Genomic DNA, 26,355 nt, shown 5'->3' on the forward strand with positions numbered 1-26,355 from the left:
ACTTTTTGAGGATGCACAGCACGCGGTTCATCTTGAAAACTGAAATTTCCTTGTCGAAACTTTTAATACTACCTTTTACATATACACTAACGATCAAAACTTAGCAGACAAATTTTTAAACGGTTCAAAAACATGAAAGTTTTCAACCGATTGGATTTAAATACGTGACGAGTAGTTTTGTAGTGTCCTCTGGGCGTATATAAAGTTACATGAGCGAGGGTTGATGCGAAGGGGTTAATTCACCCCCCTAAAGGGGAGGAAAAACGCATCTTTGAAACAGGCCAGGGATGACGAAAGGGATTGAAAAATTCAAAAAAACCTTTAGGGCGACTCTCCTTGATGCCCTCTACAAAATGCACCCCTTGAAATCCCTCTCGGACAAACCCACGGCCCACAACCTCCCACCCCCTCTAAAATCCACAATTTTTGGACGACGGTCTCGATTTTGGACTCATTGCATTCTCTGAACTCCCCTGATCCAGAAAATGCCATCACCTATACCGTGCACCCCATAAGCACCCTTTGGGGCGGTAGAACAGCTCGCAAATTTTCAACCCCCTTCGTAAAAAAACACTTCTACGCATCGGAGGGCGATGAAATTCACTATCTTTGTTCTCGATACGTTAAGGATGTATGCCGGAAAGGTCCTGTTTCGAAAACTGCCACCGGAGCCGAAGGGAGGGGTGTAGAGGTAGAGGTGGTCCACCCCCAAGTGTAAGGGATGAAACGTTGTCACGTTGCGTGGATTACATGTTTAACAGTGGAGGGCATCGCGGCGACACAGTTTTGATGTCTTTTTCCCGCGTGAATAGCAATACAATACGAAAATATCAACTTTTTTAAAAACTTGCTTCCAAATTCAGGCCCATCTGCAGGGTGAACGAGTAGCCCCACGTCAACGCCGTTCATGGATTCGGACGCGCGAATGCTTCATTAGCAAGGCCTCAAAAAATCAGATTTTTTAAATCACACTTTCGTTGTCAAATCGGAGCAGATTTGAAAGAGTAGTAAGTGGGCCGGGCGTAGCAGTCTTTCAAAAGCGGAGCGAGGGCCTACACCTGTACGTGGTCAGCCCACATTCTATCGGAGTCCGGTCTGGTCTGAGAACGTACGGCTACAGCTCCTTAGTAACGTACCGTTTTGCTCTTGAACGCTGATCGGAAATCGACGGGTCGAGATAATCCTTTTTGACAACGAAACCGTGATTCAACAAATCTGATTTTTTGGGGACCTGCTAATGAAGCATTTGCGCGTCCGAATCCGCGGGGTTACGTGGGTTGACGTGGGGTTACTCGTTCACCCTGTAGACGGGCCTAAACTTGGAGGTGGATTTACCAAAAAAACAAAGCTTTCATTTGTTAATACTGTCCATGCGGGGAAAAACCATCAAAACAGTGATTGGCCCGATGCTCCGGACCGTGGGACATGCGCATCACGCGACGTGGCGACATTTCAATACCTACGACGGGGGTGGACCACCCCTAACTTTGGGCCGCCCCCGTTCAGCTCCAGAGGCAGCTTTCGAAACGGCATCTTTTCGGCATTGATCCTTAGTATAGCGACAACAAACCTGGTGAATTTCATCACCCTCTGATGTGTGGAAGTGCCCTTTCACGAAGGGGGTTAAAAAGTAGTGACCTATTCCGCCCCCCCCCCCCCCAAGGGGTGGCTATGGGGTGCACGGTATGGGTGATGGCATTTTCTAGATCAGGGGAGTTCAGAGAATGCATTGAGTCCAAAATCGAGACCGTCGTCCAAAAATTGTGGATTTTAGAGGGGGAAGGGGGGTTGTGGGGGAGTGGGTTTGTCCGAGAGCGATTTCAAGGAGTGCATTTTGTAGGGAGCATCAAGGAGAGTCGCCCCAAAGGTTTTTTTGAATTTTTCAACACCCTCCCATTTATAGGGGTGACAAAACTACTCCTGATGAAGTTTCACGAAAATTTGGCGCAAGTAGCGGAAGGATTAATATACAGGGTATTCCAAAAATGTTGTAACACCTTGAAAGAGATGGTTCGGGGGGTGATTTGAAACAACTTTTTCCTTAGTGAAAATGTTGTCCGAGGCTTCGTTGAGGAGATATTCACGAAAAACACTGACCAATCAAAGCGCGCGGATACCGTTGGAGCGTCCGCGGTAGCGAAGGCTATGTGCTAAGCGACCACGCTTGTACGCGAACAAGTGACTCGACGCGTATCGAAGGACATTGGACGCGGCCGCTCAGCACGTAGCCTTTGCTACCGCGGCCGCTCCAACGGTATCCCCGCTCTCTGATTGGTCAGTGTTTTCCTTTAATATCTCCTTAACGAAGCCTCGGACAACATTTTCGCAAAGGAAAAAGTTATTTCAAATCACCTCCCGAACCACCCATTTTAAGGTGTTACAACATTTTTGGGACACCCTATATTATAACTTCAATATTATATATACGTTACTAATTTATATGAGGTTGTAAAACAGTAGTGGTTTTGTGATTTTATCGACACTTGATGCTGTTTTTAATTTTAACAAGTCTGAAAAACGGAATTCCGAGTTACACGAGTGAGTTACAAGGTTCGCGCCATTTTCCGGAGAATTTTAACCAGAGTGAGAACCACTTGCTACAAATATTACTTCAGCTAAAGTTTTCGCCTTATCTAGCGAACGGTCGAGGGACGTGGAACAAGAAGGAGGAAGTAAGGGAGTAACTTTTTCTCGGATAAATTTGCCTCCACGACTGCAATAATTATTACGCTCCTGTTTCTTGCGTAATCCCTCTTTATCTTGAGATTCGAGTCGGTCGAACAAGAGGGAGAATTAACTGAGACGAATACGACGCCGATATTTCTAAACACACCCCAAGAGCTGGTTAAAATTCCGAGGAAGTATAATTCAAATGCTATTTTATTTACTCTATGTGTATTATAGAAATTTTTAAGTGATTTTAAAATTAAATGGTAAGTTTGAAGTTTTGGAATCAATTTTTCAATGTGAATATATATGTACATTATATATGTGTAAATTTATTCATTTACATAATTATAATGAAACATTTATTTTATTTGATAAAACATTACATCTATCAAATAATTTAGACAAATTTCATCGATAGACATACAGAGTAGGACAAATAATTATGGGACTGACTGTAACACTCTAGAATAAAATATGTAGAATGAACCCTCTCGATTTTAATGGTACATATACGTCTCAGTGAATGTATCTGGTTGCTGTTCGTCAGATTATAATTGAAACGCACAGGAGTATATACAGTGACGAGCAAAAGTATAAACACACTCCTCTGATCTTATGTAAAAGGCGAAAATACGACTAATTTTTCAAGTAATCGGTAAGGATTAGATAACAGTAACTACAAGGTGCACATGATTAACGAAATGTAATGCTTTATTTTCACTAACATTAATAATGTACAGAATATTTTATAATAATTGTGTTTTGAAGCAATGTTTAAAATTTTGTACGTTTCGTCAGAAACGTTTATGATAGCATGTAAATATCAGGGAAATGAAAATATCAATAAACATTGATTGTTCACTGTTTCGCAGTCACCTGTTCCACACCATTGTTAAATTACTTTTCAGTTTGCACGCTGTTTCATATGCTTAATCCAAGATGAAGCGACTTAGTGAAGATAAAAAGAACACTATTATTTGTTTGTGTGATAAAGGTTTATCGTTGCGCCAAATTGCAGAGAAATGTGGTGTCAGTCATATGATAGTTGCGAGAATAAAAATAAGGTATGTTAGTGAAATCGCACACCGTATTCGGTCGGATAGTCACAAAACACCAAAAATTGATCCTCGGGAAATCGAAATTAATGCTAACGAATGGACCATTCGTCGTTCTTTAAAAAGAATTAGTTTGCGAGGGAAGGAAAAAAAGTAAATCAGCTCTTTCAAACAAAAATATTAAACTACGAAAACAATTTGTTGACACCTAGGAAGAATGGACAACCGAAGATTGGAAAAGAGTTATATGGAGTGACGAAACAAAAATTAATAGATTCGAATCCGACGGAAGGTCCTGGTATTGGATTTCATCCGAGAATAATGATAAACCAGGTGGTATAAAACAAACTATGAAGTTTGGAGGTGGTTCAATTATGTGTTGGTCCCTTAGTTCGAATCGAAGGTATAATGCGCAAAGAGCATTATTTAAACATTCTACAAAGTAATTTACCTTCTGTAGTTAAATTCTATTGAATATGAGGAACGTGAAGTAGTATTTCAACAAGACGAGAATCCTAAGCACATTGCAAAAGTAGTTCTAACCTGGCTAAAAAATCAAAATTTGTCTGTGATGAAGTGGCCAGCACATGGTCCGGATATGAATCCGATCGAATATTTGTGTTCCATTTTGAAAAGAAAGGTGGCAAAATATAATAATCCACCTTCAGATGTTCATGAATTGTGGGAAAGAACACAACAGAAATGGTACAATATTGAACCACAAATAATCACAAATTTAATTGACAGTATGCCTCGTAGATTAGAAGCATTAAGATAAAGTAAAGGAAAGTAGACGAAATACTAGGTTGAAACCTTAATTCATCGAGTATAATTAAAGTACAAAACTGTAAACATGGTTTGAGATCTCTATTTTTGTAAAATGTTCTGCACGATATGAATATTAATAAAAATAAACCATTAGATTTCGCTAATCAGATGCAGCTTGTAGTTACTGTTACCTAATCCTTACCGATCACTTGAAAAATTAGTCGTATTACCGACTTTTACATAAAATCAGCGGAATGTGTTTACACTTTTGCTCCTCACTGTTGTAATGTATTGTAATGTGAATGTTGGATGAATGTTTATATTTAAACCACTAGGTATGTTTGTATATTTTATAGGTGACAGTTATCTTTATCAATTTCTGTTAGTAATTTATTGATTAGTCATTCAATTTGTATTGCCATTTGATTTTGTGTGATATAATGTATGTTGTCTTGGAATTTTGACAGTTTTCGCCGAACCTTTAAATAAATATCCTTATACTCTATATAAAAGCAAATAAACATCATTTGTGCTGGAATAAATTGTTCTTTCTCATGTGACTATAAAACAGAATGTATTCTAAATGATTTTTTACGGTGAAACTATTAGGTACCCGAAAAAGAACTAGTAGTTCATTTTTGTGGTAACGCCCTCCATTAATGGAATTAAAAAGCCTACAAATAAGGCTCTCATTAGATAAAGTGTTAAATAAAAGTTGTAGACCATCCTGAGATCTTCGCAAAAATGGCATAAATTTTGTCGTGACAATTAATGAAAATGCACTTACCATTCCGTTGTCCATCGTGGGGCCATACGGCGACTGGAATCCCGATTTTTCTGCAACAGAAAAAGATGCAATCGCTGAAACAAAATTCTCCAACCTTGATCAATGAAGTTACAACTTCGCGTTACAATGTTAAAAATGGCTTTCTCTAGGTTATCTCAATCTATGAATGAGGGAACCCTAAAAGCAAACGATTCTATAATATTACTAAGCAAAATGAAGATTGCTTTCTTATTTTTCATTATTTATAACATTATTTGGAATCCTATTTGACCTATTAAATCATTAAAATAATATCAAAATGATACACAAGAAGTAATACATCACGCATGTATGTATGCAAAATAAAATCTTTTACAAACGTACCTACAAAAATTTAATCTACGAATATTATAACACGAACTTTACTTTCAATACGTTTTTATATTATTGCATACGTATACATTGTATAGTTTCTTGCACATTCAAATATCCAGGTCCGGTGTGACCTTTTGAGAGGCCCGGTTCAAAAATTTTGGGAGGGCCTGAATTCACATTCAAATCCTACACTTAAATTGTACAACGCGGAAACTATTTATTTATTTATCGCTAATAAAAAAATGTCTTGCATCTGTTAATGGTATTATCATTCCGTGAAAAGTTAATCAACATTTTCGTAGACCGCGGAGCCCCCCAAAATACGGGGCCAGGTTCCGGCGAACGCGCTGAACGTGCCTTGCGCCGGCCCTGCAAATACATATCCTATAAATGCATAAAAATTCGTAGTCTGGTGACGTCATTTATAATTATGAGAAAAACGAAAAGAAACAATTCTGTGTAATATTTAGGTTACTAGAGTATTGGCAAACTAAACTGATTACTACATTATTGGTAATGTACTCTGCAAAAGAGAAATGTTCTATCGAATCATAATCTCCTATTGTTATTAAAAAATAAACCACTAAAGCTTCTTTTGAAAAACCCTCTATTACAAACTTTTTAAGACAAAGACAGATGGAGTAATAAATTGCAGAATTTAATAGGAAACAATGTCCATGATGTTACGTAAGCTTCATGAAGCACTATATTCCAATAAATGCATAAAAATCCGCGTATCATCAAATTTATTATATATCACATCACAAACTATAAATAAATCATTTCTTTCCAGAAAAATCATTGGCATAATATTACTCCTCACTGTAAATATGAAAATCTCCACGACGCATAACCGCGTCACCTAAAGCCAACGCGTTCATTTAAAATGATATTATCGTCGATAAGGGCCGCCAGCAAACGGGAAAGCGGAAGAAGGAGATCCTCTGGCATGCATACACGCCGACGCGTCGATGTAAAATTAATGCCGGGCATAAATTCGCGACGCGTCTTTATAAATCAAAACCGCGATCGCGCTAAGAATCCGCGTGGTGCTGTGCGCGTTTTCCCGCGTTGCGGCTGCCACGCACGCGGAATAAACAACGAGATAAACATTACGTGGTTGCCGTAGCCAGGGCTTCATTCGTTATTAATGCCCACCCCGTATACGTACGTGGCATGCAAAGAAAGAAAGAAAGAAAGAAAGAAAGACGAAGAGAGAGAGAGAGAGACGTGAGCGCAAATCTACGTGCGAGCGTCTTGCCAAGAATTTATGAGGATCGACTGGATTTACTGGTTTCGAAAACTGCCGTGGAAGAATTCGGATTGACTTTAATTCGACGATATTTTATCGTAACGCTTGGATATTGTATCCCTTCTGTTCCTATTGTTTGAGAAATTTGTTTCCTTCGAAATAAACTGTCTCAAACTGTTTGTAGCGAAGAATTCTATACCTGAGAGGCAGACTTCCTAGAATCTAAATGTGTTAAGGGGCACACTCATGTGAAAATCAACTACCAGTAACTATGTAAATGTGGCTATCTGGAGCAAGATCTAAATCACGTTATATGACAGTGTCCGCTATTTGACAATGAAAGGAATGACATAGTACAAAAAATTTGTCAGCTCGATTTACACCCTCCTTATACAATAGATGCCCTCCTATGTAAACCATGTATCCAACCTTTGTTAATAATTTTCAAATTTCTTAAAAAACACGATATATATCCTTAAATGTAAGAATTAAATGTAAACTTCTTTAGTCAGTATGTATTAGGTTGACCCAAAAGTTTCTTTCGTGAGTTGCATTCAATTATTTTCTGTGGCAGTGGTTATATAAATAGACAATTTAATTTCTTAGAAATTGGCGCTGTAAGAGTAATGAAGCGAAATGAATCGTACACAATTCAGTAATGTAACATAAAACATAAAATATTGTGTATATATTAATTATAAATAAAACGAAAGAAATTTTTGAGACAACCTAATAAGTGTACATTTTCAAGTAATATTGCTAATAACCCTGTAGGGGGTTCTATAGCTTAATAAAGAAAAAAAATCGTATTTCTAACACATCACTCGGATGTTCCCCCTTAGGAGACAAAGTTTATTAGTAATTACTGGGAATCAACTTATTCCAGCGCAACTTTTTGAGAAATGCATGTTTCTTTGGTAGTTTCCTGTTGGTATGGTACAAGAAATCAAATCAATATATGTTATCATTACTAACTATATAATATACTATATAATATGAGGATTCGTAAATGCACGCTTTTGCGACGAAGTGGCGCATAGTAGCTGGTAGGTAACGTCCAGGGTGGTTCGGAGTGCAAACGTTAACTCTTTGACTGCAAAAGGCGTATACATATACAGGGTGGTCCACGCAGTTGTTTCAAGTCATAACTCCGTTATTATTGCATTTACAAAAAAATGCCAAAGGAGAAAGATGAATGGTTCGAAGACCACTACATCTGTAGGACTTCAAATCTTTTTTAGATGCAGCAGTGCATGTGCAATAATTGCATTATTTCTTTAAATAGAAATGCATATATTTTTTTACACTGATCGATTCTTCTGTTCATTCTACGTAACAAATGATTAGGATACCATGGCAAAAAAATTATTAGATCTCGAGATATTTTCAAAAAATGTCTTTATTGAAAAAAACTAGTAAGGTAAACACGCTTGTAAAGGTAAACACCCTTTCGACATTGTACGAGTTTGAAACTGATTTGTACAAGTAAGCATTTCATCATTCTGTAGCAATTCACGTATCGTAACTCGAGTACGAAAACTAAGAATTTGAAAAAGTATAACTGTATTTCACTAAATACAAGAAACTGTATTTTACTAACAGTGAGAAACAAAATATGTACGATACTTTTGTGTTATGTGATGCAGATCATTTAAACGCAGTTATGCAAACGATAAAAAACCGTTATCAGAAATGTTTAGAATGTAATGGAGAAGTGTTTGAGTATCTTCTTCAATAAAGACATTTCTTGAAAATATCTTGAGAACTAATAATTTTTTTGCCATGGTACCCTAATTATTTTTTACGTAGAATGAACAGAGGAATCGATCAGTGTACAAAAAAAAAATATGCATTTCTATTTAAAGAAATGATGCAATTGTTAATTGCACATGCACTGCTGCATCTAACAAAAAATTTGAAGTCCTACAGATGTAGTGCTCTTCAAACCATTTATCTTTCTCCTTTGGCATTTTTTCGTAAATGCAATAAAAACGGAGTTATCACTCGAAACAATTGCGTGGACCACCCTGTGTATCGATTTTCGTGTAGTAATTGGCAACTGTAAGACATGAGTTTGGTTTCATTTTAAAGCTTGATATTTGTAGTTGGTATGCATGCTCTGTGAAGTTCAATTGTTTCGTTGTTGTGTAGCTATAGAAACAGTAAACATGGACAGCGAAAGTGTAAAAATTCGTGCTTTCATTCTTTACGAATTTAAACTTGGCAGTACAGTAGTAAATGCAGCAAAACGCATTTGTAGCGTCTGTGGGGAAGGTGCTGTTAGTGAAAGAACCACACAGAAATGGTTTAAAAGGTTTAAAGAAGGAAATGAATCACTAGATGACGAACCGCGTTCAGGGCGTCCATCTGCCATCGAAGACGAAAAATTCATCGAATCCAAGAAAAAGATGTTCTGAGCTTGCTCAAGTATTCGAATGTGAAGAATCTACCGAAAGAAAGCAACTTCATTCACTTAATTTTCACAAAAGATTGGACAAATGGATACCGTACCGTTTAACGGAAGAGAACTATAGGGTTCCATTCGTTTCTTGCAACATCACACAAGATTTAAACGCGGTCCGCCTCTTTGTCTAATTTCGTCATCTATTAAAGATGTCGCCAAGGTTAGTTCCGGGATATGTACATCACGCGTGGTGATAAGTAGTAAAAGATTATGTTCTTATTTTTATTTAAAAGTATTGATCTGTGGAGGTGGATCCACAGACGAAGTGTATATTTTTGTTTTGTTGCGGTTAATTAAACACTTAATAAATATATTTTGTCTAACATTTATCAGTAACCACGTGTTGTTTCTTTCTTCTCGTTCAAACATAATCTATAACTACACGAACATACACTCCCGGCTGACCATTTGCAATAGCTTGCTCCCGCGATTTGAAATCGATCCATTTATCGATCGAATTTTAGCTTGTGATGAAAAGTGAGTGGAATATGATAATGTACGACGATCGCACCACTGGGTTCAGAAGTGGTCATGTGCAACAGGAACAATACCAAAACCGAGTCTCCATTCGAAGAAGGTGCTGATCACTGTTTTGTGGACTACACGAGGTATCGTTCACGTTGATTTTCTTCCACGTGGGCAGACTATTACTACAGATACTTATTGCAAAGAAATTGATGAAGTCCAGTCCAAACTGATAAAAATGCAGCCGACAATTGTCAATAGAAAAGGTGTAATTGTTTTACATGCAACGCACGACCACACGTTGCTTTATCGACTCTCCAAAAAATAAAGGACGTCGGATGGGGAAGTTTTACCTCACCCTCCTTATAGTCCAGACATATTTCCGTGTGACTACTATGTATTTTTATCAATGTCGAATATTTTTTCAAATCATAATTTCAAACATGACGTTGAGCTTAAAACAACGATTTCTTCGTTTTTTAAAATGAATTTTCTAAAAAAGGAATGTACATGCTTGTAAAACGTTGAAAAAAAGTTGTAGAAGTAAATGGTGATTATTTCGTTGGATAAATCTATGATTTAAAACAGATTTGAGTATTTGTATTTTTCTCTGAAAATCTGCACGAACTTTTTCCGGTACCTAATAATTGTCGCATATCAAACGACGTGTTCTTGCTTGTCCGACCCATTCCGCACAAATTTTGAGAAAGACTGACAAATATTAGATCTTTAACACACTCTGTACATAGTAGAAACGCTATGTTTACAAACAATGTTTCAGTCAGTTCCTGGAACATGTAAACTTGAGAAGTACACCAAGTGTTCGAATATTTTCGTGACCGACTGTATATAAATATTTACAAAAATATAGTCGACACGCTCTTGTGAGACAGACTGTATAATTTATTCATACGCCGTTTAGTAGTAGTCCTCACAAGGACTGAAAACTCTTAATCGTTTAGAACATACTGTAGAACATATGGGTGACGCTACAGTAATGGTCCGCAGTATAGAGTAACGTGTCCTTGAGGATAATGGTTGGATACCCTAACATTCCGAACGCTGTCATCGTCGTTGCGCGAAGCACTTGCTCCGTAGAAGTCAGACGAGGGCATCGGTTTCGAAATCACGCGGAACGGCGAGCTGTTCATGTATCCGCGGTAATTCTTCATCGAGCAATGTTTGATAGAGGTGACGGCGGCAGGAGCCAACGTGGAAGACGAACTAGTCGTGACACGAAGCCAGTCCGGTGCTCAACACTACGTCATAACGGTCGAGCTGGCTTGCAACGACCCCTGAGGATGACACGATGGACCATGGTTTCGCTTGTCCTTTGATGCATGATATTGCAGACTCGGCGCTGCACGCTTCGGCAAACATGTCACGAGCAAGCCGAAACTGTTAGGATTCATAGTTATCTCGGCCGATCGTGTCGTAGTCGGACACTCAACCTATCGTCCACGCACGGCTATATCCGTCCAACGTAATATGATATACTCCTTCTATACCAGCCCTTTTCCCGACTAGTTATCAGGCAACTGTACTTTCTGCACTCGCTGCTTTGATAACCTTGTCGGAGCTACTCCGAGCCCTCAGGCGAATTACTCCAAATAATAATCTCTTGCATCTCAATGCCCACGTTACAGCGACATATATAATATTAGGTACCGGAAAAAGTTCGTGCAGATTTTCAGAGAAAAATACAAATACTCAAATCTGTTTTAAATCATAGATTTATCCAACGAAATAATCACCATTTACTTCTACAACTTTTTTTCAACGTTTTACAAGCATGTACATTCCTTTTTTAGAAAATTCATTTTAAAAAACGAAGAAATCGTTGTTTTAAGCTCAACGTCATGTTTGAAATTATGATTTGAAAAAATATTCGACATTGATAAAAATACATAGTAGTCACACGGAAATATGTCTGGACTATAAGGAGGGTGAGGTAAAACTTCCCCATCCGACGTCCTTTATTTTTTGGAGAGTCGATAAAGCAACGTGTGGTCGTGCGTTGCATGTAAAACAATTACACCTTTTCTATTGACAATTGTCGGCTGCATTTTTATCAGTTTGGACTGGACTTCATCAATTTCTTTGCAATAAGTATCTGTAGTAATAGTCTGCCCACGTGGAAGAAAATCAACGTGAACGATACCTCGTGTAGTCCACAAAACAGTGATCAGCACCTTCTTCGAATGGAGACTCGGTTTTGGTATTGTTCCTGTTGCACATGACCACTTCTGAACCCAGTGGTGCGATCGTCGTACATTATCATATTCCACTCACTTTTCATCACAAGCTAAAATTCGATCGATAAATGGATCGATTTCAAATCGCGGGAGCAAGCTATTGCAAATGGTCAGCCGGGAGTGTATGTTCGTGTAGTTATAGATTATGTTTGAACGAGAAGAAAGAAACAACACGTGGTTACTGATAAATGTTAGACAAAATATATTTATTAAGTGTTTAATTAACCGCAACAAAACAAAAATATACACTTCGTCTGTGGATCCACCTCCACAGATCAATACTTTTAAATAAAAATAAGAACATAATCTTTTACTACTTATCACCACGCGTGATGTACATATCCCGGAACTAACCTTGGCGACATCTTTAATAGATGACGAAATTAGACAAAGAGGCGGACCGCGTTTAAATCTTGTGTGATGTTGCAAGAAACGAATGGAACCCTATAGTTCTCTTCCGTTAAACGGTACGGTATCCATTTGTCCAATCTTTTGTGAAAATTAAGTGAATGAAGTTGCTTTCTTTCGGTAGATTCTTCACATTCGAATACTTGAGCAAGCTCAGAACATCTTTTTCTTGGATTCGATGAATTTTTCGTCTTCGATGGCAGATGGACGCCCTGAACGCGGTTCGTCATCTAGTGATTCATTTCCTTCTTTAAACCTTTTAAACCATTTCTGTGTGGTTCTTTCACTAACAGCACCTTCCCCACAGACGCTACAAATGCGTTTTGCTGCATTTACTACTGTACTGCCAAGTTTAAATTCGTAAAGAATGAAAGCACGAATTTTTACACTTTCGCTGTCCATGTTTACTGTTTCTATAGCTACACAACAACGAAACAATTGAACTTCACAGAGCATGCATACCAACTACAAATATCAAGCTTTAAAATGAAACCAAACTCATGTCTTACAGTTGCCAATTACTACACGAAAATCGATACACAGGGTGGTCCACGCAATTGTTTCGAGTGATAACTCCGTTTTTATTGCATTTACGAAAAAATGCCAAAGGAGAAAGATAAATGGTTTGAAGAGCACTACATCTGTAGGACTTCAAATTTTTTGTTAGATGCAGCAGTGCATGTGCAATTAACAATTGCATCATTTCTTTAAATAGAAATGCATATTTTTTTTTTGTACACTGATCGATTCCTCTGTTCATTCTACGTAAAAAATAATTAGGGTACCATGGCTCATTTCTCCCGTGTTTTTGAAAGGTGCTTCATTCGAAAATAGCACATAGGAGAAAAATAAAGAATCACGCATTATCCTACGCTGAGACCATTGACAAAATCTCAATCTGGCACCATAATCGGCATCACGTAATGCTTGATGTAAAGAAATGTGATACGAGTGAAAATGATGTCGTCGAAGGATTCTTGACACCGTAGATCGTGATATGCTGGACGTGCAGTGAAGAAGAAAACTTTAAGCCATGGAAATGACCTTGAATGACATTTCAAGGTCAACATAATATAGGTCAATAAATTCGTCTTGAGATAAGCTATATGTCTAGCGTGAAAAAAAACTACTTTTCCATTTAAAAAAACAAAAGTGACCTTTAAATCTCGGAGGCGCCTCCATCTAGAAAAAAACAGTGTACGCCATTGAATGTCCCCCTTCAGATAGAGCATGTTTCATTTAATCATTTTTTTCGAATGATGAATATTTTGCGAGATAATCGCGTGGAAAGATTATAATGAGACCCCCTGTATTCACAGAAATATAGCGGACATGCTCTTATGAGACAGACTGTAAACAAGTTTCGTTTTGTCATTCTTTATAAGGTGATATTTATTTAAATTCTATTGTTCGACTGTTGTTTTTGTGAGGTAAAATCAATTACGGTACACCTGTCATATCCGGACTAATTGGGATACAGTCACGTTTTTCATATTAATGGTCACTGCGAGCAATTCTAACATCGAGATTCTACAAAGACTTCAATCTAAAATACTAAGACTGGTCTCTAATGCACCTTGGTATGTTACCAATGAAGTATTAGGTTGTCTCAAAAGTTCCTTTCGTTTTATTAATAATTAATATATACACAAAATTGTATGTTTTACGTTACATTACTGAATTGTGTACGATTCATTTCGCTTTATTACTGTTACAACATCAATGTCTAAGAAATTAGATTGTCTGTTTATATAAACACTGCCACAGAAAATAATTGAATGCAACTCACTAAAGAAACTTTTGGGACAACCTAATAATTCATCGTGACTTAAAGATGCCCACAATAAAAGAAGAAATTTCACGATACAGCAACCGCTATAATTCACGCCTCACTAGTCATCCGAATCCTCTTGTCATCAATTCAAAGACACTACAGCTCACATACGTAGATTGAAAAGATACTACCGTCTAGAATTTTGCAATAGATTTAATTAACTAAATACAGACTCGCATGTTGTAATCACACTAAATAGTAAATTCTAGAATGTAAGTAACTGAAACTTACAAACCATGCCACTGTAACACGCTAACCTAATTGCTTATAATTCTTTATGAGGATTGATTGTAATTGCTTAATTAAATAAAAAGAAAATAAGTAAAAAAATATTAATGGATTTCAAATATGTTCTGCAAGTTCCTTTCTCCACTTCAGGTTCTCTGAGACGACAAGCGAAAATATGTAAGCATTGAAATCCCAAAATTTGTCTATGTATTACATTGTCCCAAAAGTTTTTTACGCGAATTGCACTCTATGTTCATATACGGTGCCTCGTATTAATATTTGGACACTACAGTACTTTATTCATTATTGCAACGTATACCTGACTATCATTTAATTTATATATTTTTTGTTGTGATATGTTAGAACGGTATATTCTGTTTAACAGAAATGTAAATTTTATTTATTTAACATATCGAATTTGTAACATAACAAACAATTTATTAGATAGTGTATCATTCATATATCGCATTAATATTCGGACACTTACCGAGTTTTGATAGCGTACATTAAAAATGTAACAATGAACATTGCAACAATGAATAAAGTACTATAGTGTCTGAATATTAACCTTTGCAGCTGTATTAAATTTAGACATGGGTGGCATACTGGTCAGAATTAATTTACATAATATGCAAGACTGTGAAGGTAAACAAGATTTATTAATTCTTTTGTGAACTTTAGATGTATGTTTACACAATAGTGTGTTTTAATGTTAGGTTTTTATATAAACATTACATTTTATAATTCTTCATCATGTGGTATCTTTCGTAACTTTCTTTTTGCCATTTTAGAGTATTATTTTTTAAATATCTTAAGGATTATATGAGAGGTACAATCGGAGAAGAATGTATGATATTTTAATTATTCAAATATCTTTGTAATTACGACATTTAAATGAACAAATTTGTAGTTATAAACTTGTTTTTAAGGTTGAGTTTCTAATTTAACACGAATTTTTTTGTTTCTGTTTAGAATGAAATTTAGAATGAAATTTTTGCATAAAATTCTTATTATGAAATTTAGAATTAAATTTTAGAATGAAATTCTTATTATGTTTAATCGTCAATAAAAAACTTTCGGTATTGAAAATGCCTTGAATTCAACATCAAATAATAAAAATACAAAGTTAGTGTAAAATGGTATATGAATGAACACAATATAAGAATAGTATGGTTCTTTGCTGTGGTGGCTAAGAGCAGACATACGACCAGAACGCTAAAAAAGCATTGGTGGCTGAGGGCAGATATATGACCGCAAAGGGTTCAATTTCAATTTATTCAAATAGGAATTAACAAAATTGACAATTTGTTTTAATATTTAAAGATCTCATTTTTTCCAGTACAATATATTGTACCTTCAGATGATCTTGTGAGGAGGTATTCCGTTTATCAATTATGTGTACATATGTCTCAAAAGGAAAATATTTGTTTCGAAAGAGACTTACTATGATAGACAAAGAGACTATTTTATGGTCACATTTTCAGAGATTTGAAAATTATTGAGCGTTATTAAATGGATTGTGGTATTTTCATCGTTGTAATCATGTAATTGAGAAAAAGGCAAATTCGAACATATATAATATGTTGATCTTCAAATAATTTTGTGAGGATTTATTCTTATAATAACTCTCTCCAAATCAAACAATGTTTTTCTCTAACATTTGTTCTATCACAAAAACACGCGAGATACTTAAAATGCAAGAATTAAGTGGAACTTCCTGTATATTACTAATATTATAATATACAAGGCATTTGTTCTATCACAAAAACACGCGAGATACTTAAGATGCAAGAATTAAGTGGAACTTCCTGTATATTACTAATATTATAATATACAAGGCGTCTAATTATATACTATTCAATAGTAATATAATATAATAAATTATAATATAATAAATTATGTTAATTTTATCATTCTCGATGCTAGTAGATATAAGATGCAAAAATTAGGTAAAACATCCTACATACAGTGTGATCCACTCGCTAGTAGACGCACAGGACAACAACAACAATAGTTGACCGTCATTGTAGACCAGAGATGGGCAGTATTTAGATAAAAAAATTATATAAATAGAAAATCGAATAAAGATACATAACTTTATCTTTATTCGATGACTGCCGAATAAAAAAATGTATTCGAAGTAAATGTACTCAAAGGATAAAGATAACTTAAATTATTTTTATTCGAAGGCTAAAGATACCTGCGTTAACTGCAGAGAGTTTCACTCGTTGAGTAGTTTTCCCATTTTTAACTTTAACTGACCGCTACAGATACCTGGTTTCTACCCGAGAGTTTCAACCCTAAGATACTTTTCCGCGTTTGTATCTTTATTCCACGGCTAGAGTTACCTAGTTTCTCCCCGAGAGTTTCAAACCTAAGATACTATTCCGCGTTTGTATCTTTATTCGACGGCTAAAGTTACCTAGTTTCTCTCCAGAGATATTCATCCGTAGGTTATTTTCGCATTTTTATCTTTAACTGAAGTTTCACTCGTCGCGTGGGATAACTTTCGTACTTTTATCTTTATCCGAAATTATCGAATAATGATCGAATAACTTTTCAAGCGGTATTTACTGTTTACTCGGCGTTTGTAAAGTATAGTTATACATAATTATACAGGAGTAAGGAAGTGTATACTTGTGCATATAGACCTGTACTGTAGATATAAATTATGGTCTTTTTATACGTTTATAAATATTGTTATTGCAAAATTCCTATTGTTTGCTACGACTCGGCAACGAGTAACCGAACGAGACGATTTCATGATGTTCCCATGAAGAAAAATTTATAAATTTCTTAAATTGATATTATTTATTTTAATTTTAATTTTAGGAAGTTTACCTATATTTGAATATTATAAAATTGGAACTCTCACTCTTACTCTTTTGTTAGTTCGCATACGAATGCCCTGCCCTCTCTGTAGATTGAGACGGCAGTTAATACTGAAAAACTGTTAGAGATGGATGCGTTCATCCACGTGTTCCGTTTACTTCTTTTTTTACTTTAGTTTTGTATATGTATATATTCTTTTCCTATCAGTACAAATAAAATAAGTTATATTTGATACAATCAAGGACTAATTCCTTACAATTGTGAATGCAAATAGATACACAAAAAGCAATAAATATTGCCAATATATCAGTATAGAAAAATTGATTTTCTGTAAAATATCAATAAAATTTCTGTTGAAAATATATATATTGGCATTCTATAATGCGAGAATAAATGGATGGATGTGTGTGTATGTTGTCCATATGCGTACGTGAGCGTTGAAGGAGCCAACCGACAGCGATGTACGTAAACATTGAAGTTAACGAGAAAGACGTGGTATGGTTAGTTAGTCAAAGATATCTGGCTTGTGCGAACGTGCGAGAATAGAGAGCTCTAGATTGTTTTATTTTATTTAAATAATTGTTTTTTTTAAATAATTACTTCTTGTTCAGATGTTTATTATTCATCTCTTAGTGTTTGTCCATAAATACAAAGATTCTTCAACAATTCTAAAACTTCGCAATTTGGATAATGCGATATTGTGCATCACCTGTGAAGCCAAGGTGTGCCAATTTTGTTACTTTCTTGTTCCCAGCAAAGGAACGTCGTGGCAAGAGGGCTTTTTTTCGCGCGGAAATAGTCGAAAAGGAGGTACGAGGAATGAGTCGAGGAGGTAAATCGACCACCAGTGGCGAATTACTCGTTACAGGTAGCCACTGGCCACTGCGACACCATCTACACGGATTTCGGCCTGCATCAATTCAGCATTACAGCTCGCGAAACGGGCGACACAACCTCGAAAACCGCGGGCTGCGATTTTCAGCGCGCGAGACACGACCGCGATTTGGTGGTCACCCCCGCTTGGTGTCGTATATTCAGAGCGAACACCATCGAATTAGAATTTCCGAAAATTATCCAGCCTGTACGCGGTGTTGTTATCGCGTACGAACACATAGTACATTCAATCTCGATTTCGTTTATTTTTCCGTCTATTCCAATGCTTCTCAAAGTAGGTGGCGATAGCCTCAGGCGCACCGAGGGAGGAGGAGGGACTTTAAGGGGGGAGTCTGGTCCAGCTTATGTATTTTTCTAATGTATATAATTTTCAGATATAATTAATTTTTGTTATTGAAACTATTTTTTACATATAAAGGGACGTTCAAAAAAGAAAATTTGACAGTGTAGATTTAATTTGAATGTATACATATATAGATATAGTAGTCGCAAGGAAAGGATTCGGTGAAAACGGTGGGATATGTGGATCCCTGGGAAAACATCTGATAGATTGTTCATTAGTAGGTACGTAAAAGGCGTATAAACCTCAATTTGCAAAAAAAATTGTTAATTGCACAAATGGCAGCAAAAAAACATGAAAATGAACGATACATGTCGGCCGTTATTTTGCAATAACTTTATGCTATAATAATAATGCATTAAGAGTCGGAGTTCATTACCATATAAACTTAATTACATTCAATTTAAGTGTTGAATCAAGTGAATCGGATAACAAATTTGATGAGCTATGCGTCCCACCATTTTCACCCAATCCTTTCCTTGCGACTACTATATCTATATGTATATGTATACATTAAAATTAAATCTACACTGTCAAATTTTTTTCTTTGAACGTCCCTTTATATGTAAAAAAAAAGTTTCAATAACAAAAATTAATTATATCTGGAAATTATATGCGTTAGAAAAATACATTAGCTGGACCAGACTCCCCCTTTAAATAAAAATCTGTAGCCTCAAGGCGATCAACAGAACATTATTTAAATAAAAACTGTTACTAGTTCGTTTGTGGCTAAACTTCTTCTGTACAGAAGCCGCCGCGTTTTTATGTTATTACTTTTATGTGGCAATGTGGCTACAAAATTGAACTTAAATAGGCATGTAGTTTATTCTGAAAATATTATAATATGAACTTTACTTTCAATTTTTTTTATATTCTTACATATTGTTCGCATTTTGTAGTTTCTTGCACATTCAAATTTTCTATAGATGCATAAATATCCGCAGTCTAATAATGATACTGTAATCTAAATGATATTAAAACATGAATGGTAGATGCGTTAACTTTAAATATGTATAGTGATAACTACAATAAAAAATGTAGTTTTGAGGATGAATTTAGACCAATTCTTAGATAAAGACATTGTGCATTTCATTTCGAATGAAAACATGAAACTGTTTGATAGATTTAAGGTACCTACAGACATTTTAAAAAACGATCCGGGAACTTGGAAAAATCATCAATCTTTTAACCCTTTGCGATCGCATGTCAGCTCTCGGCCACCACTACAAAGAACCAGAGTAATCTTATATTGTACTCCGCAGACTGAAAAGATTTAAGCCTTTAGACAATAGTAGTAAACTCTAAGATATTAGTGTAATAACAGATTAATAGAAAGTCAGTAATTATAAGTTATACAAAAAGATATAAACCAGTGGGTAAAATATTTATATATTCAATATTTCAAAGACAAAAATATTGAATATTGTTATATTTTCTGTAACAAATTGCAATAAACGCCAAATAGTCAAAGATACATCGTAAAATTCCAAATAATATTTTACAAATTGTGTTTTAGTGGAATTAGGCTTCTTAAGATATTAAAAACAATGGTCCAAAATGCCAAGAAGAAAGTTACCGAAAAATACCACATGATGGAGAACTACAATTTTTTCAGAAAACATAACATTAAAACACATTATTGTGTAAAGATATATCTACAGTTCGTAAAAGAATTAATATGAATATTGTTTATCGTCCACAATCTTGCATATTATATATTAGGTGGACTGGGAAGTAATGTCGTTTTTACCATCTTAAATACTTGTTTATCATTTATCAGCTCATTGATTGTTCTGGCATTGAAAATTTGCACACTAGGTGACAAAAGGCTGCTGACAATGAAGGCGATTATACATATAATGAATTAAAGATAGAAATTTATTGGAAAGTTTGGATTTAATGTAAAAGAAACGACATTACTTTTCGGTCTACCTAATATCACTGCTAATTCTTCGAAAATTAATCCCGACCAGTACAACACCTATGTCTAAATTTAATACGACCGCAAAGGGTTAAAGTAGGCATAGGTATAATTAAACATTTGCGAGTAGTAAATGATACTGCGGAAAGAGCGATTCAATTAATGTCCGACTATAATCAAATACTATATTAGCACGCGACGAAGAAGAGAAACAACTAATTCTCCATATTGTTTCAGATTACCGTAAGCAAAATCCCGACGTTAGGAAAAGTACATTAGCTAAAAATATGTAGATGTAAGACCTTTAATGTTCCAAAAATTATTGTTCGCTTCCATCTTGTTTAATACATTAAAAATTCACAAACTAAGTACATTTTATGTAAAAAATTCAACTGTTAACATGTTGTGTAACTTATGAGGAATATATTCTAATATCATTATTTTAAATATTTTTACATATAAGAAAACATGTTTTCTTAATAGAATCATGCTTCTAAGGCAATTTGTATCGTCTCTGTATGACTCACATTTTTTAAATGTTGAACTTTTCAATTGAATATATTCGAATACTTTCGTGATGCACTGTAGTCACATTGATACGCGCGCGTTATCACTTTGAAGTTCGGTCAGCGAGTTTTTAACTTCGCAACGATAAACTAGTCTCTCCAACCAAAGTAACGTTAAGTGTGGGTGGGGATGCTTCAGTTTGTTTAAATCCTGCGCTAAAATTCCCTCTTAAGGCAAGGAGTTACCGGAATTTGAACGTTAAGTCAGCGTTGGTCGGCTCGACGTAAACAGCGAACATGAAAATCTTTTCCGTCTGCTCTTTTTTCCAGAACCGCGAAATGTAGATACGGTCGCGCACTTCTGTTTCACCGCGCCCATTTTATTTTTTATGCCTGGCTCTTGTTGTCCAACGGTTCGCGTATCCACGAGCGTTTTTTTTATGAGATCGTCAACGCTGAAAGTGTCTGGGATTTTCGCGGTGCGTAATATTCGACGCTATTTTTCCCATTTTTTTTCCGCGTCGCCGCCATGAATCCGCGGAACGGTGTCGATGCGGTTTAATCGATTCGTGGAATCCCGTTACCGTCGATTGATTTCACGAATGTCGCATTTCAAAATCCAGTGGGAATTCTGGCGTCGGGAAAAGGCAATTATAAAATACCAACAATTACACGCGACGTGTAATCTATCTCGTGATACAATTTCACACCTTTGTGTAGCAGATTATTGAATATCAGATCGCCTGATCGATTTCGTTTACATTTTCTTTTATAATATAATAAAGCAAACCAAGTTACCAAAAAATAGAAATTATTTTATACATTTTAGTGCAGTTTTAATATTTTTCGAACACGGTTATACTTTTTTTCCAAAAATTATTTTATGGTTGCTTGTGGAGGCACGGAGTGGTAGCCAATGGATATCGCAAAACATACAAAAAATTTTAATTTATTGGACAGTGTAACAAAAGAAACATCCAAACTATCAAGGGGAAGATGAACAAACGACAAGGGGCTTGACGATACAGTGAGTGTAGAAAGTATTCGTACACCGATCAATTTCCAAAAAAACTATGTGAAATTGTAATTTATTAACTTTTTTTTTATAAACAATGATATTCTACATATTTTTGGAAATCTCTAGAATCGATACAGTACGAAAGGATTAGATATTTTGTATAAGTGAGAAATCAACAAGGAAAAACAATAAATCGATAGAAATACAGAAGTAATAAGTATTCGTACAAGTGTTCAATTTTTAAAACTTCATTTAAAAAAAAACGAAATTTACATTAATTTATAAATAATTAAGACTTCGTGGGATTTCCTTTTGATTTTATAATTACTGCAACTCTTCTAGGCATTAAATTAACTATCATAAATGTCGATGTTATTCGGGGTAGGATCTTCTTTCATTCCTTTCTTAGAGCAATTTTTAAGTCTTTTTTACTGAAAATTTAATGTTTTCTGATTCCTACGAAGCAATAAACTGATGTACTTATGTTACAAACTCTACTGTAAATTGTTCGTCATAAGAACCATGCGAATACTTATTGCTTCTATATTTCTACCGATTTTTCGTATTTTATCGTTAATTTCGCAAATTATATAAACTAGTAATTGTTGTTTGAACTACATTCTAGAGATTTCCGAGAATATTTAGAATATCATTGATTATAAAAAAAGGAGTTAATAAACTACAATTTCACATAAAAGTTTTTTGGGAAATTGATCGATGTACGAATACATACTACACCCACTGTATATTTTGCATATTTCGACATATTATAAATGCATAAATATCCGCAGCCTATTAATAAACTTGTGGCTCGCTACATGAAAGATCAGTGCGAAGTGTAAGAGACTCCCGTCATTGAATATCAAAGTTCACGAAAAAGGCCACCGTAGATGACAGGAAAACGAAACCCCTTGAAACGTACCCTTCCAATAGGACGAGCGTGTGCATTTTCGAAAATTCAGATGTAACTGAGATGCTCTGTTAAAACACACGATTACACGCTCGATCGGATGTCCATAATGTGAAGTGGGATTGAGTAACCGGGCGTGTCTCGATTTTGGCCAGGATTCCTGTGCGTTCACCTTGTCCCGACCATTTTTGCTACTTTTTCGAAAATCGATCGGTCGACCGATCCGCGTGGGTACCTCGCTGTACCAGCGCTCGTGAAACTAAGACCGAGGGATCCTTTTTGTTCTGAGAGCCAGGGATTCGATGAATCTCGATCAAGTTACTGCGCGATAAACGAGTCTGCTGAAGATTAACCCTTTCGTTGCGATGAAAGACTATTATTCCTTGGAAGGCAGCACTTACTATGGCTAACTTTACAATAACTTTGATATTGTACATTTTGATTACGTTATTAATATGTTTTCTAAAAATATGAATTAAACTGTGGCTAACAAAGTGTAGGAATTATATAACTAGGTAGTTGGCATCCCTGAGAATACGGCGGGCTAGTTAGTTTTAGTTAGTACGTTTTCTTCAGATATGTTAAGAGAGGATGACTTATGTATTATTATTATTGTACTCCATCTTTATTAATCATTATTAATAAATAACTATTTAACCAACAAATGGGCCCAGGCTACGCGAAAAGTAAAGTAAAAGACGTAGTTGGAAATAGTGTGTAAAAACGCCACGTGCGAGTGAATATAACCTAAAAGTGCATACGACCACATGCTGCAGAAATGGTCACAGAAAGTAAAAATTACAACATAAACAAATTAAACGGTACGAATTACACCTCATGGAGCTATCAAATGAAGATGATATTGTTGGATAGCGATTTATTCAAGGTGATAGAACCTGGTGAAGCTGAACCAGAGAATGTAGATGAAAAATGCAAATATCAGTCTTGACAAGGAAAGGCTTTTGCAAAGATTGTACTTGCAATTTGTGACGAACAACAAATACATATTAGACACTTAATATCCCCTAGAGAAATATGGAAAGAGCTCGAAAGGTTATATGCTCCACACGACAGCAAATATCGCATAGTGCAATTGCGCCGTAAACTATACTCAATAAAATTAAATGATTACGAGTCGATGGAAGCATATCTAGGCCAAATAAACCAAACTGTACCAGAACTCGTAAGTGTAGACAACCAGATAGAGGATGGAGATTTGGCAATGATAATCCTATGCGGTCTACCAGAAGAATGGGATACAGTGGTATCGGCATTGTGCAATGTACCAAAAGATGAATTTAAGTGCTCAAATGTCAAGAGAAAAATTCTGGCAGAAGCTGAAAGGCGAAAGGAGAATTTGGATGGTAAGCAACCTGCAATGATTATGAAAGTTAACAACCCAGAGAAGCACCTAGAAAGGAGAAAACCAGATGCACAGAGAGAAACAATATGCTTTAAATGTCAAAAGCCTGGACACATTAGTAGATATTGTAAGAGTAGAAAGAATCTTTTAAGAGATCATGCCAAAGCAAAAAGCATGAATGTAGTTCTAAATACTGCAATTATGCAGCAAATGAGAAATATTTTTCAACACTCAATACAGGTATCGAAGTCGAAAATCTTGCGACAGCTGATGGTACAACAGTACATGTATCTGGAAAAGGCAAAGTAAATGCAGAGATTATTAAAGCAAGAGGAAGTTTACAGGAATTTGAAGCAGAAAATACCTTATGGGTGCCAGGTATCAAAAACAATATTTTATCAGTTACACAAATAATACAAAATGGACAGAAAGTGATTTTTGACAAGTTCGGATGCCGCATATGTGACGAAAGAAACAGCACGTTGATGAAAGCTTTCAGAAAGGATAGGTTATATATATTAAAGGCAAAACCGCAGATTACATATAGTGGAAAAGTGGCAAAGATACAGGCAGAAAGGTCAAATAAGCTATCCTTGGATATATGGCACAAACGTTTCATGCACATCAACAAACATCAGATCATCAAAATGATAAAGACTGAGGCGGTAAACGGTCTGATCTGTGACATATCAAAACCGACACCATGTGATAGTTGTTTAATAGGTAAATCGAAGAGGCAACCATTCCCAAAGCTAACCAAAGATTTGAAGACTGAAGTTCTTGAACTCGTGCACGCCGATGTGATGGGACCGCTTGATGTTAAAAGTTGGGGAGGAGCCAAATACATGTTAACTATAATAGATGATGCAAGTCGTTTCATCAAAGTCTACTTTCTAAAGGCCAAATCAGAAGTACTTGGAGAATTTAAGAAATGGAGAATTTAAGCAGAAAAGCAAACCAAAGAATTGTTAAGACAAGTAAGAACTGATAATGGGTTAAAATTTTGTTCAAAAGCATGGGATGAATTTTGTTATTCAAATGGCATAGTACATGAGAGAACAATGACGTACACAGCACAACAAAATGGCAGAGCGGAACAAATGGACAGAACAATTCTAGATCTCGTACGAAGTACGATTAGTGACACAAACTTACCAAAAGAAGCATGGACAGAGTTAACTTAAGACTTACACTGCTGCGTATATGAGGAATATAACAAAAAATACTCATAATGAAAATAAAACACCATACGAAATATGGAACGGTAAGAAACCAAGTATAAGACACCTTCGAGTAATAGGCTGCGAAACCTTCATACACACACCAAAAGAGAAAAGATTCTCAAAATTGACAACTCGAGCGTGTCAAGGTTTACTTGTGGGATATGCTATTTTCGGAAAAGGTTATAGAGTATGGATCCCCCAAACAAAACAAATAATAGAATCCAGAGATTGTGTGTTCAAAGAAAATGAAAAGCACGAAGAAACATCAAATATAAGCGCAACAAATAGAAAAGGAAAATTGCCTGAACTAGTTAATGTCAATGGCGAAACTACTCTTGACATAACGGGAAATGAAGACGAAGAACATGACAACAGCTGTACAACAGATCAGGAAGATTTTGTTACCATAGAAAGAAAGAGAGGAAGGCCAAGAAAGAACCCTGACGAACCGCGCACAACACGTCAGCGACACCATCCTATGAGACTAAGAAGTAAGGAATCAGAGTCGGAAGATGATGATCATGGAATTAAAAATGTGCAATCGAATCTAATAAAAGATGCAACTTCGGAAGAACCCAGATCTTACGAAGAAGCCATCAACAGCACGGACGCAAGAGAATGGCTTGAAGTTATGAATGAAGAGATGGAATCACTCAGGAGACACAATGTATGGGAATTAGAAGAACTACCTCCTGGTGTAACCCCCGTAAACTGCAGATGGGTATTCAAGAAAAAGGAAACCGAATCGTCAATTGGAGTTAATAGATTTAAAGCACGCTTAGTAGAGAAAGGCTTTACACAAGAACAC

At 35.8% G+C, this 26,355-nt stretch overlaps 1 protein-coding gene across 7 annotated transcripts in view; it reads right to left on the reverse strand.

Annotated features, from left to right (window-relative positions):
- The window catches only part of LOC128886388 (transcription factor 12), a 526,407-nt gene that overhangs the window by 404,456 nt on the left and 95,596 nt on the right, over positions 1 to 26,355 (reverse strand). For all 7 annotated transcript variants that reach the window (XM_054141239.1, XM_054141241.1, XM_054141235.1 and 4 more), the window contains exon 2: positions 5,281 to 5,330. In XM_054141239.1, coding sequence (XP_053997214.1) covers positions 5,281 to 5,330 — 50 coding nt within the window. The remainder of the gene's footprint in view (positions 1 to 5,280; positions 5,331 to 26,355) is intronic.

This window comes from Hylaeus anthracinus, unplaced genomic scaffold, assembly GCF_026225885.1.
Source record: "Hylaeus anthracinus isolate JK02 unplaced genomic scaffold, UHH_iyHylAnth1.0_haploid 11982, whole genome shotgun sequence".
Classification (NCBI taxonomy): Eukaryota; Metazoa; Arthropoda; class Insecta; order Hymenoptera; family Colletidae; genus Hylaeus; species Hylaeus anthracinus.